The sequence below is a fragment of the Rhinoderma darwinii genome, unplaced genomic scaffold (genome assembly GCF_050947455.1).
Source record: "Rhinoderma darwinii isolate aRhiDar2 unplaced genomic scaffold, aRhiDar2.hap1 Scaffold_1587, whole genome shotgun sequence".
Taxonomy (NCBI): Eukaryota; Metazoa; Chordata; class Amphibia; order Anura; family Rhinodermatidae; genus Rhinoderma; species Rhinoderma darwinii.
The window spans coordinates 207,144-223,964 of record NW_027461990.1 but is presented as its reverse complement, the minus strand read 5'-3'; the positions used below and the strand labels follow the sequence as shown (position 1 = coordinate 223,964).

General features: G+C 53.0%; 1 protein-coding gene across 10 annotated transcripts in view; it reads left to right on the top strand.

The window, feature by feature from the left end:
- LOC142699465 (harmonin-like) overlaps positions 1-16,821 on the top strand; it is a 93,271-nt gene that overhangs the window by 59,570 nt on the left and 16,880 nt on the right. For 2 of the 10 annotated variants that reach the window (XM_075848060.1, XM_075848059.1), the window contains exons 14-17: positions 1,441-1,490; positions 6,606-6,758; positions 7,654-7,770; positions 9,536-9,982. In XM_075848060.1, coding sequence (XP_075704175.1) covers positions 1,441-1,490; positions 6,606-6,758; positions 7,654-7,770; positions 9,536-9,982 — 767 coding nt within the window. The other 8 variants (XM_075848058.1, XM_075848061.1, XM_075848055.1 and 5 more) reach the window with 8 other exon arrangements.

Genomic DNA, 16,821 nt, shown 5'->3' with positions numbered 1-16,821 from the left:
CCCGGTTCTGTCTCAGTCACTAATGTCCTAGGATACAGTCGCCCCCCCGGTTCTTTCTCAGTCACTAATGTCCTAGGATACAGTCGGCCCCCCGGTTCTTTCTCAGTCACTAATGTCCTAGGATACAGTCGGCCCCCGGTTCTTTCTCGCTGTCACTAATGTCCTAGGATACAGTCGGCCCCCGGTTCTTTCTCGCTGTCACTAATGTCCTAGGATACAGTCGGCCCCCCGGTTCTTTCTCAGTCACTAATGTCCTAGGATACAGTCGGCCCCCGGTTCTTTCTCGCTGTCACTAATGTCCTAGGATACAGTCGGCCCCCCGGTTCTGTCTCAATCATTAATGTCCTAGGATACAGTCGTCCCCCCGGTTCTTTCTCACTGTCACTAATGTCCTAGGATACAGTCGCCCCCCCGGTTCTTTCTCACTGTCACTAATGACCTAGGATACAGTCGCCCCCCCGGTTCTTTATCAGTCACTAATGTCCTAGGATACAGTCGTCCCTCGGTTCTTTCTCAATCATTAATGTCCTAGGATACAGTCGGCCCCCCGGTTCTTTCTCGCTGTCACTAATGTCCTAGGATACAGTCGCCCCCCCGGTTCTTTCTCAGTCACTAATGTCCTAGGATACAGTCGGCCCCCCGGTTCTTTCTCAGTCACTAATGTCCTAGGATACAGTCGGCCCCCCAGTTCTTTCTCGCAGTCACTAATGTCCTAGGATACAGTCGGCCCCCGGTTCTTTCTCAGTCACTAATGTCCTAGGATACAGTCGGCCCCCCGGTTCTTTCTCGCTGTCACTAATGTCCTAGGATACAGTCGGCCCCACGGTTCTTTCTCGCTGTCACTAATGTCCTAGGATACAGTCGGCCCCCCGGTTCTTTCTCACTGTCACTAATGTCCTAGGATACAGTCGGCCCCCCAGTTCTTTCTCGCTGTCACTAATGAGGTAGAAGGAGATGTATGGAGGAGTGCGTAGCATTATTGGTTTTCACAGCGATCTGCTTTATGGCCGGGATTGTGTCCGCTCCTGCCAACGACCACTGATGACCCTGAGGGCCTTGTATGAAACGGTCTCAGACCAGAGGGACCTTGTTGCCCGGAACAATTAACCAGAGTCCACAACTTATTTTTCCAGTGCAATGTAGAAGATGAAAGCTGAGCTCTGATTGGCTGCTCTGGGCGCAGGTCCCATGGGTGGCTGTGTCTGCCCCAGAGGTTATTAATTCACCAGCGCGGTATCTAGTTCTATGGGGGACAAAGAACTCCCCTTCCCATGATCCCCTGCTGCCCCCAGCACATGGACAATCTGCAATATGGAGGTTTAGATCCGGCGATCTGAGCGTGTCACGTGATTGGTTCTGTGCCGAGTCATCCGCTGTTTTTAGCCTCTACAGTAATTGTCGCTGCCACCAGTCACCTTCTTCCTCTGTCGCCACCTTTAGCGTTCGGCTGGTTCTACCGATATGAAGGGAAGTTCCCGACGCTGAGGAAGGTAAGAGCTGTGCCGCGTGTTGTGCCGCGTGTTGTGCCGCGTGTTGTGCCACGTGTTGTGCCGGGTGCTGTGCCGCGTGTTGTGCCGCGTGTTGTTCCGCGTGCTGTGCCGCGACTCCTGTGTAAGAACTGCCGGACATCTAAGGCCCTGTTCACACAGTTTTTTGCCGAAATTGACTCCCATTGATTGCAATAAGAGGTGGAGGCGTTTTTTTTTTCTCGCGAGCAAAAAAAAAAACGCTCCTGGTAAAAAGCGACATGCCCTATCTTGAGGCGTTTTCCGCCTCGAAAACCCCATCGATATCAATGGGAGACGGAGATAAAGGGTTTTTTTTTTGCTGCAATATTTTATTTTTTTGACGCTTGTGGTTTTTACTTTTTTTGTCTGTTGAAGAAATAGGTAAAAAAAACGTGTCAAAAATCGCATGTTGTGCAAAACCACTTAAAAAAACGGAGCTGATGTGCCCCCTACTACAGACCCCCTCCTCTAATACTCTGCTGTATGTTCCCCCTACTACAGACCCCTCCTCTAATACTCTGCTGTATGTTCCCCCTACTACAGACCCCTCCTCTAATACTCTGCTGTATGTGCCCCCTACTACAGACCCCCTCCTCTAATACTCTGCTGTATGTTCCCCCTACTACAGACCCCTCCTCTAATACTCTGCTGTATGTTCCCCCTACTACAGACCCCTCCTCTAATACTCTGCTGTATGTGCCCCCTACTACAGACCCCCTCCTCTAATACTCTGCTGTATGTGCCCCCTACTACAGACCCCCTCCTCTAATACTCTGCTGTATGTGCCCCCTACTACAGACCCCCTCCTCTAATACTCTGCTGTATGTGCCCCCTACTACAGACCCCCTCCTCTAATACTCTGCTGTATGTGCCCCCCCTACTACAGACCCCCTCCTCTAATACTCTGCTGTATGTGCCCCCTACTACAGACCCCCTCCTCTAATACTCTGCTGTATGTGCCCCCTACTACAGACCCCCTCCTCTAATACTCTGCTGTATGTGCCCCCTACTACAGACCCCCTCCTCTAATACTCTGCTGTATGTGCCCCCTACTACAGACCCCCTCCTCTAATACTCTGCTGTATGTGCCCCCCCTACTACAGACCCCCTCCTCTAATACTCTGCTGTATGTGCCCCCCCCCACCTCAGACCCCCTCCTCTAATACTCTGCTGTATGTGCCCCCTACCTCAGACCCCCTCCTCTAATACTCTGCTGTATGTGCCCCCTACTACAGACCCCCTCCTCTAATACTCTGCTGTATGTGCCCCCTACCTCAGACCCCCTCCTCTAATACTCTGCTGTATGTGCCCCCTACTACAGACCCCCTCCTCTAATACTCTGCTGTATGTGGCCCCTACTACAGACCCCTCCTCTAATACTCTGCTGTATGTGCCCCCTACTACAGACCCCCTCCTCTAATACTCTGCTGTATGTGCCCCCTACTACAGACCCCCTCCTCTAATACTCTGCTGTATGTGCCCCCTGATACAGACCCCCTCCTCTAATACTCTGCTGTATGTGCCCCCTACTACAGACCCCCTCCTCTAATACTCTGCTGTATGTGCCCCCCCTACTACAGACCCCCTCCTCTAATACTCTGCTGTATGTGCCCCCCCCCACCTCAGACCCCCTCCTCTAATACTCTGCTGTATGTGCCCCCCACCTCAGACCCCCTCCTCTAATACTCTGCTGTATGTGCCCCCTACCTCAGACCCCCTCCTCTAATACTCTGCTGTATGTGCCCCCTACTACAGACCCCCTCCTCTAATACTCTGCTGTATGTGCCCCCTACCTCAGACCCCCTCCTCTAATACTCTGCTGTATGTGGCCCCTACTACAGACCCCTCCTCTAATACTCTGCTGTATGTGCCCCCTACTACAGACCCCCTCCTCTAATACTCTGCTGTATGTGCCCCCTACTACAGACCCCCTCCTCTAATACTCTGCTGTATGTGCCCCCCCTACTACAGACCCCCTCCTCTAATACTCTGCTGTATGTGCCCCCCCCCACCTCAGACCCCCTCCTCTAATACTCTGCTGTATGTGCCCCCTACTACAGACCCCCTCCTCTAATACTCTGCTGTATGTGCCCCCTACTACAGACCCCCTCCTCTAATACTCTGCTGTATGTGCCCCCTACTACAGACCCCCTCCTCTAATACTCTGCTGTATGTGCCCCCTACTACAGACCCCCTCCTCTAATACTCTGCTGTATGTGCCCCCCCTACTACAGACCCCCTCCTCTAATACTCTGCTGTATGTGCCCCCCCCCACCTCAGACTCCCTCCTCTAATACTCTGCTGTATGTGCCCCCTACCTCAGACCCCCTCCTCTAGTACTCTGCTGTATGTGCCCCCTACTACAGACCCCCTCCTCTAATACTCTGCTGTATGTGCCCCCTACCTCAGACCCCCTCCTCTAATATTCTGCTGTATGTGCCCCCCACTACAGACCCCCTCCTCTAATACTCTGCTGTATGTGCCCCCCCACCTCAGACCCCCTCCTCTAATACTCTGCTGTATGTGCCCCCCCACCTCAGACCCCCTTCCTCTAATACTCTGCTGTATGTGTCCCCTACCTCAGACCCCCTCCTCTAATACTCTGCTGTATGTGCCCCCTACTACAGACCCCCTCCTCTAATACTCTGCTGTATGTGCCCCCCCACCTCAGACCCCCTCCTCTAATACTCTGCTGTATGTGCCCCCCCACCTCAGACCCCCTTCCTCTAATACTCTGCTGTATGTGTCCCCTACTACAGACCCCCTCCTCTAATACTCTGCTGTATGTGCCCCCCCCCCACCTCAGACCCCCTCCTCTAATACTCTGCTGTATGTGCCCCCCCCACTTCAGACCCCCTCCTCTAATACTCTGCTGTATGTGCCCCCTACTACAGACCCCCTCCTCTAATACTCTGCTGTATGTGCCCCCTACCTCAGACCCCCTCCTCTAATACTCTGCTGTATGTGCCCCCTACTACAGACCCCCTCCTCTAATACTCTGCTGTATGTGCCCCCTACTACAGACCCCCTCCTCTAATACTCTGCTGTATGTGGCCCCTACTACAGACCCCTCCTCTAATACTCTGCTGTATGTGCCCCCTACTACAGACCCCCTCCTCTAATACTCTGCTGTATGTGCCCCCTACTACAGACCCCCTCCTCTAATACTCTGCTGTATGTGCCCCCCCTACTACAGACCCCCTCCTCTAATACTCTGCTGTATGTGCCCCCCCCCCACCTCAGACCCCCTCCTCTAATACTCTGCTGTATGTGCCCCCTACTACAGACCCCCTCCTCTAATACTCTGCTGTATGTGCCCCCTACCTCAGACCCCCTCCTCTAATACTCTGCTGTATGTGCCCCCCCCCACCTCAGACCCCCTCCTCTAATACTCTGCTGTATGTGCCCCCTACTACAGACCCCCTCCTCTAATACTTTGCTGTATGTGGTCCCTACTACAGACCCCTCCTCTAATACTCTGCTGTATGTGCCCCCTACTACAGACCCCCTCCTCTAATACTCTGCTGTATGTGCCCCCTACTACAGACCCCCTCCTCTAATACTCTGCTGTATGTGCCCCCCCACCTCAGACCCCCTCCTCTAATATTCTGCTGTATGTGCCCCCCCACCTCAGACCCCTCCTCTAATACTCTGCTGTCAGTCCCGCTGATCTGACGGGTTCGGTTTTCAGCGTGAGATACAGTTGGGGGAATCTGTATCTCAAAAAGTAACAAAATATATAATGAAAACCAATTAAAAAGTTGTTTCAAATTCTCAACGTTTTATGGAAAGAAAAAAAAGGTGCTCCGAGGTTTACACGACTTTTAAGACTAAATGGAGACGCCAGCCGGTAAGAAGTGGATGGAGGGCGGCTGTGATCCTGTGACCCGCCACTGCCCGTGGTTCATCGTGTCAGCAGTAAAGGAAATGAAGGAGAAGCGGCGCTCGTACCAGCACTGCGGCCCCTTCAGAACAGCTGATTGGCGGAGGTGCCGGGAGTCGGACCCCGACCCATTAGATATTGATGGTCTGTCCTGAGGATAAGCCATCTATTTTTTTTTTTTTTTAAGGACTGGACAATCCCTTTAATTCCCAGTGTCCCTCTCCGTCCTCCTGCAATGTCGGCTACTGTGCACTGCATGTTGTGTGATTTGTGCCGTGTGTCTCTTCTATGTCGCGTGGCGTGCGCCATTGGGGTGAAGGCGGTGTAGTGGTGGCAGCATCTCACTATGTGTTCCCTCCATGTCTTGTCGCTTAAAGCGGACCTGACCTTCCAGGTGACTTTACAGAATAAGCCCTCATCTGTGTGTACACGAGGAATAGCACCATTTCTGGCCATTATATGACTTGTATTGTGCATTGTTTAGCAGTTTTTCCCTCTGCAGGCTCTGGCTCTGATTCGCCGGTCTCTTTAAATTACTGGGCGGAGCCTAATGGCTATCATGTCTTCTATACCCTGTACACAGAGAAGAGGAGAATCCTGCTCTCCTATCTATCATTCACATACATCACAGCTGCAGCAATATGGAGGACATTATACAGCCGTGTAGCTGAGAATCCAGCACTGGGGTGACATAGAAATCTTACCAGGGAGCTCCTGCATCGTCAGTCTGTGTCTTTCTCACTCTGCTTCCCATGCACCCTCTACATAGACTTGTATGGGCAGTGTGTGTTGCTAAGTCTCTCTCTCTCTCTTCCTCCCCTCCCCTCTCTGTAGACTTGTATAGCCAACGTATTTGTGTCTCCCCCTGCTGCCCTTTCCATAGACTTGTATTGGCAGGCAGTGACGAGACACCCTCCCCCACCTTCTGCAGTCGGTCAATTCCGCTCTGTAATCAGGGATGGATTTTGCTTAATGGGGTGGACGTCGGATTACAGGAGGGGAGACCGCTAGCGCCAGTAACTCCACACACAATTTTCATGGCTAAAATAACTAAAAAGTAAATGGCGGAGTTGTTGTATATCAGGTGGACTATTACATCAGCAGAAGGTGTTTCATAAGTTAGTGTCCGTTTAAGGATGATGGGACTACTTCTTGTGGAGATCTGATCCTCCTGGGAATAACGTCCCCATCCCATGTCCTGAATCCTCCCTCAGAAAGGGAAAGAGCGGAAGAAAACCAAAGCGGACACTCAGTACGAGCAGAAGAAGAGCAAGAAGGAGGTCGAGTTCCAGCAGAAACTGGCCAAAGAGAAGGAGGAGATGCTGGAGAAGGAGAAGCAGCTGAAGATCAGCCGGCTGGTGCAGGAGGTGAGGGCCGGGGGCTGGGTCTGAGAATCCGGGGTCCGGCAGCCCCGTTACCGCTCCTCCTCGCGAGACGTTTAGACCCCGGCACTGGTTGACGCTCGGACCCCCGGGCTCAGACCTCCTTTGTGGTTTTAGTCTCCCGCCGTGTCCACCGTTTTTGGTGACGTTATTTTGTACGTTCGTTTTTGAAGTCTTCTCTAAAACACATAATAAAGTCTCCAGACCCCGTGTTCTCCAGTCCTGCGGCGTTTCTCCGTAATCCCCGTCACTTTCTCACGCCTGCTCTTTGCTCGCGTACTTTACGGAAGTATTTTGTGTTAAATAAATAATATTTTTTTTGTTTTACGACGACCCTTGGTTGCATCTTTTTTAAGGAAATTGCAAAAAGTGTCTAACCCACAATAATCTTGTCACGCGGCGTTTACGCCACTTTTTTGTATGATCATTTTGCTTAGTAAATCTCCCCCTTCGTGTAAATCCAGCCTTAAAGTGAAGCCGTCCTGTTATCTGTGGGCCGCAGTCTAATGTAAAGCTTTATAAACTGCCAAAACTCTGGATTTATGAGTCCAGTGGGCGGTCCTAGTCCATGTCACTCCACCCATTGGACTCCTGAGGCAACAGAGGTTAGACGTGAATCTGATCCCCACGGATCGCAGCGTTGACCGTGGCGGGGCTCCTGTCTGTTGACGTCCCTTCATTAGTAGCGAGCTTATGATCCGCTGCTGGCCGTCCATGAATCTGCACTTGGCCTGGGCCTGAGACTCTGTGATTACGGGGACTCATATCGGCGGTGTTATTCTGGGGGTGATCACCTCTGTATGCTGAGGTGCAGGAACGTGTCCACGTCAGTGGGGGGCAGTATTACCCATCATTCATCTCCTTTATTTACATGCATAAGGTCTCAGAGACAGAGCGGGAAGATCTGGAGGAGTCGGAGAAGGTCCAGCATTGGGTGGAGAGACTCTGCCAGACCCGACTGGAGCAAATCTCCTCCGCGGACAGCGATGCTCATGAGGTAACGGGCAGGGATAACTATCAGGAGCCAAAGCCTCCCACAGGAAATGTGTCCGGACATGCTAGAAGGGAAATCCCAAACTTCTCACACCACCCATGTCCTCTAAGGGGACGTTTCTTCTATGGAGCGTATATGGGGTATACATGTAAAGTGTGTGTGTGTAGAATATAGGTGTAGAATATGTGTATAGTATGTGTGTGTGTGTGTGTGTAGAATATATATGTGTGTGTGTGTGTGTGTGTAGAATATAGGTGTAGAATATGTGTATAGCATGTGTGTGTGTGTAGAATATGTGTGTGTGTGTAGAATATATGTGTATAGTGTGTGTAGAATGTGTGTGTGTAGAATATGTGTATAGTGTGTGTGTGTATAGTGTGTGTGTGTAGAATATATGTGTATAGTGTGTGTAGAATGTGTGTGTGTGTAGAATATGTGTATAGTGTGTGTGTGTGTGTGTGTGTGTGTGTGTGTGTGTAGAATATATATGTGTAGAATATATATGTGTAGAATATATGTGTATAGTGTGTGTGTGTGTAGAATATATGTGTATAGTGTGTGTGTGTGTGTGTGTGGAATATGTGTATAGTGTGTGTGTGTATAGAATATGTGTATAGTGTGTGTGTGTGTGTGTGTGTGTATAGAATATGTGTGTGTAGAATATATGTGTATAGTGTGTGTGTGTGTGTGTGTGTGTGTGTGTGTGTGTAATATATGTGTATTGTGTGTCTGTAGAATATATGTGTATAGTGTGTGTGTGTGTGTGTGTAGAATATATGTGTATAGTGTGTGTGTGTGTGTGTGTGTGTGTGTGTGTGTGTGTGTGTGTGTACAATATGTGTGTAGAATATGTGTATAGTGTGTGTGTGTAGAATGTGTAGAATATGTGTATAGTGTGTGTGTGTGTAGAATATATGTGTATAGTGTGTGTAGAATATATGTGTATAGTGTGTGTAGAATATATGTGTATAGTGTGTGTGTGTGTGTGTGTGTGTGTAGAATATGTGTGTATGTGTAGAATATATGTGTATAATATGTGTGTGTAGAATATATGTGTATTGTGTGTGTGTGTGTGTGTGTGTGTAGAGTATTGTGTGTGTGTGTGTGTGCAGAATATATGTGTATAGTGTGTGTGTGTGTGTGTGTGTGTGTGTGTAGAATATGTGTATAGTGTGTGTGTACAATATGTGTGTGTGTGGAATATATGTGTAGTGTGTGTGTAGAATATATGTCTATAGTGTGTGTGTGTGTGTGTGTGTAGAATATGTGTATAGTGTGTGTGTACAATATGTGTATAGTGTGTGTGTACAATATGTGTGTGTGTGTGTGTGGAATATATGTGTAGTGTGTGTGTAGAATATATGTCTATAGTGTGTGTGTGTGTGTGTGTGTGTGTGTGTGTGTGTGTGTGTGTACAATATGTGTGTGTGTGTGGAATATATGTGTAGTGTGTGTGTAGAATATATGTCTATAGTGTGTGTAGAATATATATGTGGGGATGGGAGGGGGTATGGTGTGTGGGGAGGGGAGGGGGTTTAGTGTGTCTGGTGGGGAGGGGGTATAGTGTGTGTGGGGAGGGGAGGCGGTATAGTGTGTGTGTCTGGAGGGGAGGGGGTATAGTATAGTGTGTGTGTCTGGAGGGGAGGGGGTATAGTATAGTGTGTGGGGAGGGGAGGGGGTATAGTTAGTGTGTGGGGAGGGGAGGGGGTATAGTATAGTGTGTGTGTATTACCTGTTACATTCATGAAGTTTTTGTTGCTTTGACCAGGGAGCAGGAGGACGTCCACCTGTTGCCGCTTCTCCCTCCCCGGCTGCTCCTGCTGCTGGTACCTTGCGCAGATTTGTTGGCGGCCTCCAGCTTCACACCACAGATCTGGATGATGTTCATTTAGAGGACACCGGTCGTCCTGTTAAACGTCCAGCTCCCCCGCCGCCCTCACTGCACCCGTTATCTGCTGCTACCTCCCACCAGGCCCCATCCCCCAACATCACAATGATGATGAGGAGGAGCGCTCCACCAGTTCCAACGCTCCCCTCCAGAACGTCTCCAATTCAGCCAACATGGATGCACTTGCCCTCCCCTGCAGCTCTTCTTCCAGTGCCACCACCATCGCCTCGACCACCACTGCCCTTCTCTGAGGAGCTAACAAACTACAGAGGAAGAACAGCACCCAGGTCACCCAACCCAGAGCCAAGCTATGCCCCAAGCCCCAAGGTTAGTTCTGCACGTGAATGTTGGGAATGATTGAGTTGTGTCCTGGACCAGTGGAAGGCGACACAAGAAAAGAGCGAATCCGGACGCAGCAAGAAGACGAATCATCTCCGAGGGAGAAAAATGCCGCAAAATGTCCCTGATGTGCAACTATAGTGTGCGAGGAGTGCGTCGTGTGCGCAGTGCGAGGAGTGTGTCGTGTATGTGGTGCGAGGAGTGCGTCGTGTGTGCGGTGCGAGGAGTGCGTCGTGTGCGCAGTGCGAGGAGTGTGTCGTGTATGCGGGGCGAGGAGTGCGTCGTGCGAGGAGTGCGTCGTGTGTGCGGTGTCGGGAGTGCATCGTGTGTGAGGTGTGTCGTGTGTGCGGTGTCGGGAGTTCGCCGGGTGTGTGCGGTGTCGGGAGTGTGCGGTGTCGGGAGTGCGTCGTGTGTGAGGTGCGTCGTGTTTGCGGTGTCTGGAGTTCGTCGTGTGTGTGGTGTGTCGTGTGTGCGGTGAGAAGGGTGCGTTGTGTGTGCGGTGTCGGGAGTGCGTCGTGTGTGGTGCATCGTGTGAGCGGTGTCGGGAGTGCGTCATGTGTGAGGTGCGTCGTGTGTGTGCGGTGTCGGGAGTGCGTCGTGTGTGGTGTGTCGTGTGTGTGAGGTGCGTCGTGTGTGTTGCGACGGGTGCGTCGTGTTTGCGGTGTCTGGAGTTCGTCGTGTGTGTGCGGTGTCGGGAGTGTGTGGTGTGTCGTGTGTGCGGTGAGAAGGGTGCGTTGTGTGTGCGGTGTCGGGAGTGCGTCGTGTGTGGTGCATCGTGTGAGCTGTGTCGGGAGTGCGTCATGTGTGAGGTGCGTCGTGTGTGTGCGGTGTCGTGTGTGTGGTGTGTCGTGTGTGCGGTGAGAAGGGTGCGTCGTGTGTGCGGTGTCGGGAGTGCGTCGTGTGTGAGGTGCGTCGTGTGTGTTGCGACAGGTGCGTCGTGTTTGCGGTGTCTGGAGTTCGTCGTGTGTGTGCGGTGTCGGGAGTGTGTGGTGTGTCGTGTGTGCGGTGAGAAGGGTGCGTTGTGTGTGCGGTGTCGGGAGTGTGTCGTGTGTGGTGCATCGTGTGAGCTGTGTCGGGAGTGCGTCATGTGTGAGGTGCGTCGTGTGTGTGCGGTGTCGGGAGTGCGTCGTCTGTGTGGTGTGTCGTGTGTGCGGTGAGAAGGGTGCGTCGTGTGTGCGGTGTCGGGAGTGCGTCGTGTGTGAGGTGCGTCGTGTGTGTTGCGACGGGTGCGTCGTGTTTGCGGTGTCTGGAGTTCGTCGTGTGTGTGCGGTGTCGGGAGTGCGTCGTCTGTGTGGTGTGTCGTGTGAGAGGGGTGCGTCGTGTGTGCGGTGTCGGGAGTGCGTCGTGTGTGTTGCGACGGGTGCGTCGTGTTTGCGGTGTCTGGAGTTCGTCGTGTGTGTGCGGTGTGTCGTGTGTGCGGTGAGAAGGGTGCGTTGTGTGTGCGGTGTCGGGAGTGCGTCGTGTGTGGTGCATCGTGTGAGCGGTGTCGGGAGTGCGTCATGTGTGAGGTGCGTCGTGTGTGTGCGGTGTCGGGAGGGTGTCAGGTGTTATCAGCATTGTAAGAAACTAGACATGGACCGCACAGTCCACAATATATACATTGATCGGAGCCGCCAGACAGAATTTATAAACATGAACATGAGGGTCTTTGTAAACATTTTGATCAAACTGTATAAGTCACCTGCCACTTCACGGCGACCTCTTTAAAGTGGGTGGCGGGGGCCGCCATGCGGTGCTGCAACCGCTACAGTAGGGACCCACTTTAAAGAGGTCGCCGTGAAGTGGCAGGTGACTTATACAGTTTGATCAAAATGTTTACAAAGACCCTCATGTTCATGTTTATAAATTCTGTCTGGCGGCTCCGATCAATGTATATATTGTGGACTGTGCAGTCCATGTCTAGTTTCTCACAATGCTGATAGTGTCAGGTGTTATATGAGGGACGGATGATGGGGGGCAGTTGTGTAGATTGAAGGACTGATTCTTAAATATGTGACAATCTGCAGGTTGTCAGGAACACGTCAAACATCAGTAAGATCTCATCCACCGATTCCCTGGTATGTTGGGTGCCGGCGCCCATGTTGTGGGGGTGCAACGGCTTGCAGTGCGTGTTCAATGTGCCGTGTCCTAACAGTTGTCCCCCTCCCCTGTGCTCTTTGTGCCGTGTCCTGCCGGTTGTCCCCCTCCCCGTGTTCTTTTTGCCGTGTCCTGTCGGTTGACCCCCTCCCCGTGTCCTGCCGGTTGTCCCCCTCCCCGTGTCCTGCCAGTTGTCCCCCTCCCCGTGTTCTTTTTGCCGTGTTCTGCCGGTTGTCCCCCTCCCCGTGTTCTTTTTGCCATGTCCTGCCGGTTGTCCCCCTCCCGTGTTCTTTTTGCCGTGTTCTGCCGGTTGTCCCCCTCCCCGTGTTCTTCTTTGTGCCGTGTTCTGCCGGTTGTCCCCCTCCCCGTGTTCTTCTTTGTGCCGTGTTCTGCCAGTTGTCCCCCTCCCCGTGTTCTTTTTGCCGTGTTCTGCCGGTTGTCCCCCTCCCCGTGTGCTTTGTGCCGTGTTCTGCTGGTTGTCCCCCTCCCCGTGTTCTTTTTGCCATGTCCTGCCGGTTGTCCCCCTCCCCGTGTCCTGCCGGTTGTCCCCCTCCCCGTGTTCTTTTTGCCGCGTTCTGCCGGTTGTCCCCCTCCCCGTGTTCTTTTTTCCGTGTTCTGCCGGTTGTCCCCCTCCCCGTGTTCTTTGTGCCGTGTTCTGCCGGTTGTCCCCCTCCCCGTGTTCTTTTTGCCGTGTCCTGCCGGTTGTCCCCCTCCCCGTGTCCTGCCGGTTGTCCCCCTCCCCATGTTCTTTTTGCCGTGATCTGCCGGTTGTTCCCCTCCCCGTGTTCTTCTTTTTGCCGTGTCCTGCCGGTTGTCCCCCTCCCCGTGTTCTTTGTGCCGTGTTCTGCCGGTTGTCCCCCTCCCGTGTTCTTTTTGCCGTGTTCTGCCGGTTGTCCCCCTCCCTGTGTTCTTTTTGCCGTGTTCTGCCGGTTGTCCCCCTCCCTGTGTTCTTTTTGCCGTGTCCTGCCGGTTGTCCCCCTCCCCGTGTTCTTTGTGCCGTGTCCTGCCGGTTGTCCCCCTCCCCGTGTTCTTTTTGCCGTGTTCTGCCGGTTGTCCCCCTCCCCGTGTTCTTTTTGCCGTGTTCTGCCGGTTGTCCCCCTCCCCGTGTTCTTCTTTTTGCCGTGTTCTTCCGGTTGTCCCGCTCCCCGTGTTCTTCTTTTTGCCGTGTCCTGCCGGTTGTCCCCCTCCCCGTGTTCTTCTTTTTGCCGTGTTCTGCCGGTTGTCCCCCTCCCCGTGTTCTTTGTGCCGTGTCCTGCCGGTTGTCCCCCTCCCCGTGTTCTTTGTGCCGTGTTCTGCCGGTTGTCCCCCTCCCCGTGTTCTTCTTTGTGCCGTGTTCTGCCGGTTGTCCCCCTCCCCGTGTTCTTCTTTGTGCCGTGTTCTGCCAGTTGTCCCCCTCCCCGTGTTCTTTTTGCCGTGTTCTGCCGGTTGTCCCCCTCCCCGTGTTCTTTGTGCCGTGTCCTGCCGGTTGTCCCCCTCCCCGTGTTCTTTGTGCCGTGTCCTGCCGGTTGTCCCCCTCCCCGTGTTCTTTGTGCCGTGTCCTGCCGGTTGTCCCCCTCCCCGTGTTCTTTTTGCCGTGTCCTGCCGGTTGTCCCCCTCCCCGTGTCCTGCCGGTTGTCCCCCTCCCCGTGTTCTTTTTGCCGTGATCTGCCGGTTGTCCCTCTCCCCGTGTTCTTCTTTTTGCCGTGTCCTGCCGGTTGTCCCCCTCCCCGTGTTCTTTGTGCCGTGTTCTGCCGGTTGTCCCCCTCCCGTGTTCTTTTTGCCGTGTTCTGCCGGTTGTCTCCCTCCCCGTGTTCTTTGTGCCGTGTCCTGCCGGTTGTCCCCCTCCCCGTGTTCTTTGTGCCGTGTCCTGCCGGTTGTCCCCCTCCCTGTGTTCTTTTTGCCGTGTTCTGCCGGTTGTCCCCCTCCCCGTGTTCTTTGTGCCGTGTCCTGCCGGTTGTCCCCCTCCCCGTGTTCTTTGTGCCGTGTTCTGCCGGTTGTCCCCCTCCCCGTGTTCTTCTTTGTGCCGTGTTCTGCCGGTTGTCCCTCTCCCCGTGTTCTTCTTTGTGCCGTGTTCTGCCAGTTGTCCCCCTCCCCGTGTTCTTTTTGCCGTGTTCTGCCGGTTGTTCCCCTCCCCGTGTTCTTTGTGCCGTGTCCTGCCGGTTGTCCCCCTCCCTGTGTCCTGCCGGTTGTCCCCCTCCCTGTGTTCTTTTTGCCGTGTCCTGCCGGTTGTCCCCCTCCCCGTGTTCTTTGTGCCGTGTTCTGCCGGTTGTCCCCCTCCCGTGTTCTTTGTGCCGTGTTCTGCCGGTTGTCCCCCTCCCCGTGTTCTTCGTGCCGTGTTCTGCCGGTTGTCCCCCTCCCCGTGTTCTTCGTGCCGTGTTCTGCCGGTTGTCCCACTCCCCGTGTTCTTTTTGCCGTGTTCTGCCGGTTGTCCCCCTCCCCGTGTTCTTCTTTTTGCCGTGTTCTGCCGGTTGTCCCCCTCCCCGTGTTCTTTTTGCTGTGTCCTGCCGGTTGTCCCACTCCCCGTGTTCTTTTTGCCATGTTCTGCCGGTTGTCCCCCTCCCCGTGTTCTTCATGCTCTGATTTGACTTCTTTTTCCTTTTGTTGCTGCTTGATCGGCAGCAATTTGCACCAAGTCCTCCCTCCCAGCGCCGGCCGCTCGTGCCCGTCCCATCTAAACCCGTCCTGTTACCTCCAGACACCAACTTCATTCTCAGACCAGCGATGAAGTCGGATCCTCTGGTGAGTCGCTGCGGGACGTGGAGCGTTTGTTCTCGTTTATTTTCGTGTTCATTGTTCTGGGTAATAACCAAATAAAAGCGCGGGAGGCGGAGCCTTTCATTCTGTTGATGCAATGGGGTAAATTTGCTACAGACTTGAACCGTTTTTTTTGTCGCTGGATATTGGTAAAAAAATTTCTTAAAAATGAGCGCAAATGCATTATAATGCGGGTGTGGGGGGGTCCTTAATAGCCATGGAGGACACAGCGGGGGACGGTCGTCCTGAGACGCTGGGGGCGCGTTTCTGCTAGAATTAATGGAGGTATGGGGCGAAATGAGTTTAATGTCAGCTGATCCGCTCGTCCCCCTGTACCCCACAATCGGTGGCTCGTTCCCTCCTGGTGACTTATAATGATGTTTCTGTTCTGCAGCAACCGGAGATGTTGAAGCGAATGGTCGTCTACAACTCGTCCTTCCATTCTAATAAGAGACAAGTAAAACCTCTGTGTGCTGTGACCCTTCACCTCCGTCCTGGGGGTGCTGTGACCCTTCACCTCGGTCCTGGGGGTGTTGTGACCCTTCACCTCGGTCCTGGGGGTGCTGTGACCCTTTACCTCCGTCCTGGGGGTGTTGTGACCCTTCACCTTGGTCCTGGGGGTGCTGTGACCCTTCACCTCCGTCCTGGGGGTGTTGTGACCCTTCACCTCCGTCCTGGGGGTGCTGTGACCCTTCACCTCGGTCCTGGGGGTGCTGTGACCCTTCACCTCGGTCCTGGGGGTGCTGTGACCCTTCACCTCGGTCCTGGGGGTGCTGTAACCCTTCACCTCGGTCCTGGGGGTGCTGTGACCCTTCACCTCCGTCCTGGGGATGCTGTGACCCTTCACCTCGGTCATAGGGGGTGCTGTGACCCTTCACCTCGGTCATAGGGGGTGCTGTGACCCTTCACCTCGGTCCTGGGGGGTGCTGTGACCCTTCACCTCGGTCCTGGGGGGTGCTGTGACCCTTCTCCTTGGTCCTGGGGTGCTGTGACCCTTCACCTCGGTCCAACCAATCAGAGTTCAGCTTTCATTTCTATACTGCACTGGAAAGATGAACCGTGGACTCTGATTGGCTGCTTTGGGTGTGGAGGTGGCTTCCCTGAGACTTGGGATGATTGGTGTAATAAGCGCCCCCCCCCCCCCCATATTCTCCTGACTGGATTGTGTACATCGTGGAGGTTTCAGGCGCGGTGCGGTCGCTCTCGGCTGTCGGGTGTTGGTTGTTCCTTTCTCCGGTCTGTTGTTATGGAGGCTCCGCACTGATGATGATGATGTTTTCTTTCTCTTTATTGAGGGATTCCAGAAATACGTGGAAGACTTTGACCCCTACACGATGGTGAGTGCCGGAAAAAACTTTTTTTTTTTAAACTCGTTTTATTAAAAGTAACTGTCAGAGTCAATCCATCACATACATCAGGAGAACATTATACATTCAATAGTACATATGTCAGAAGAATCAATATATACAAAGGGAATACTCGCAGGTATCCATCATAATAACCCGTGGTTCGCAGACCACACACACATACTACAGGATTCTCAATTCAAACCAGCCCGACTTTTATTACATTACATCATGAGAATAGGAATACTCCCACATTTCAATATTCTATCGCCTCGCCCCAATCCTCTTGTACATCATACCCTGAAGCACCTGGACGTGTCATTCTCCCTAGTCTTTTACCCTCTCCCACCCCCAGCTTGTGCCAGATCAGCTGTTAGCCCTTGGATTGTACAATGAGTGAGACTCGATGAGCACCAACCATCCCAGATCAAATCAAATTTAGCTGGCTTACCCCGATGTTTGTACACTATTTTCTCAAATGGAAGCATGTCATTGACCATTTTGCGCCATTGCGCTACTGTCGGGGTCCTATCCGCCATCCATCTCATGGCCACCGCCTTTCTTGCCATAAACAGAGTTTCTCTGAGAAAAATCTTCTCATATAATGACCATTGCTCCTCATTTAACAGTCCCAGTAAACATATCTCAGGCCTGCAAGCTATCGTCCTCCCC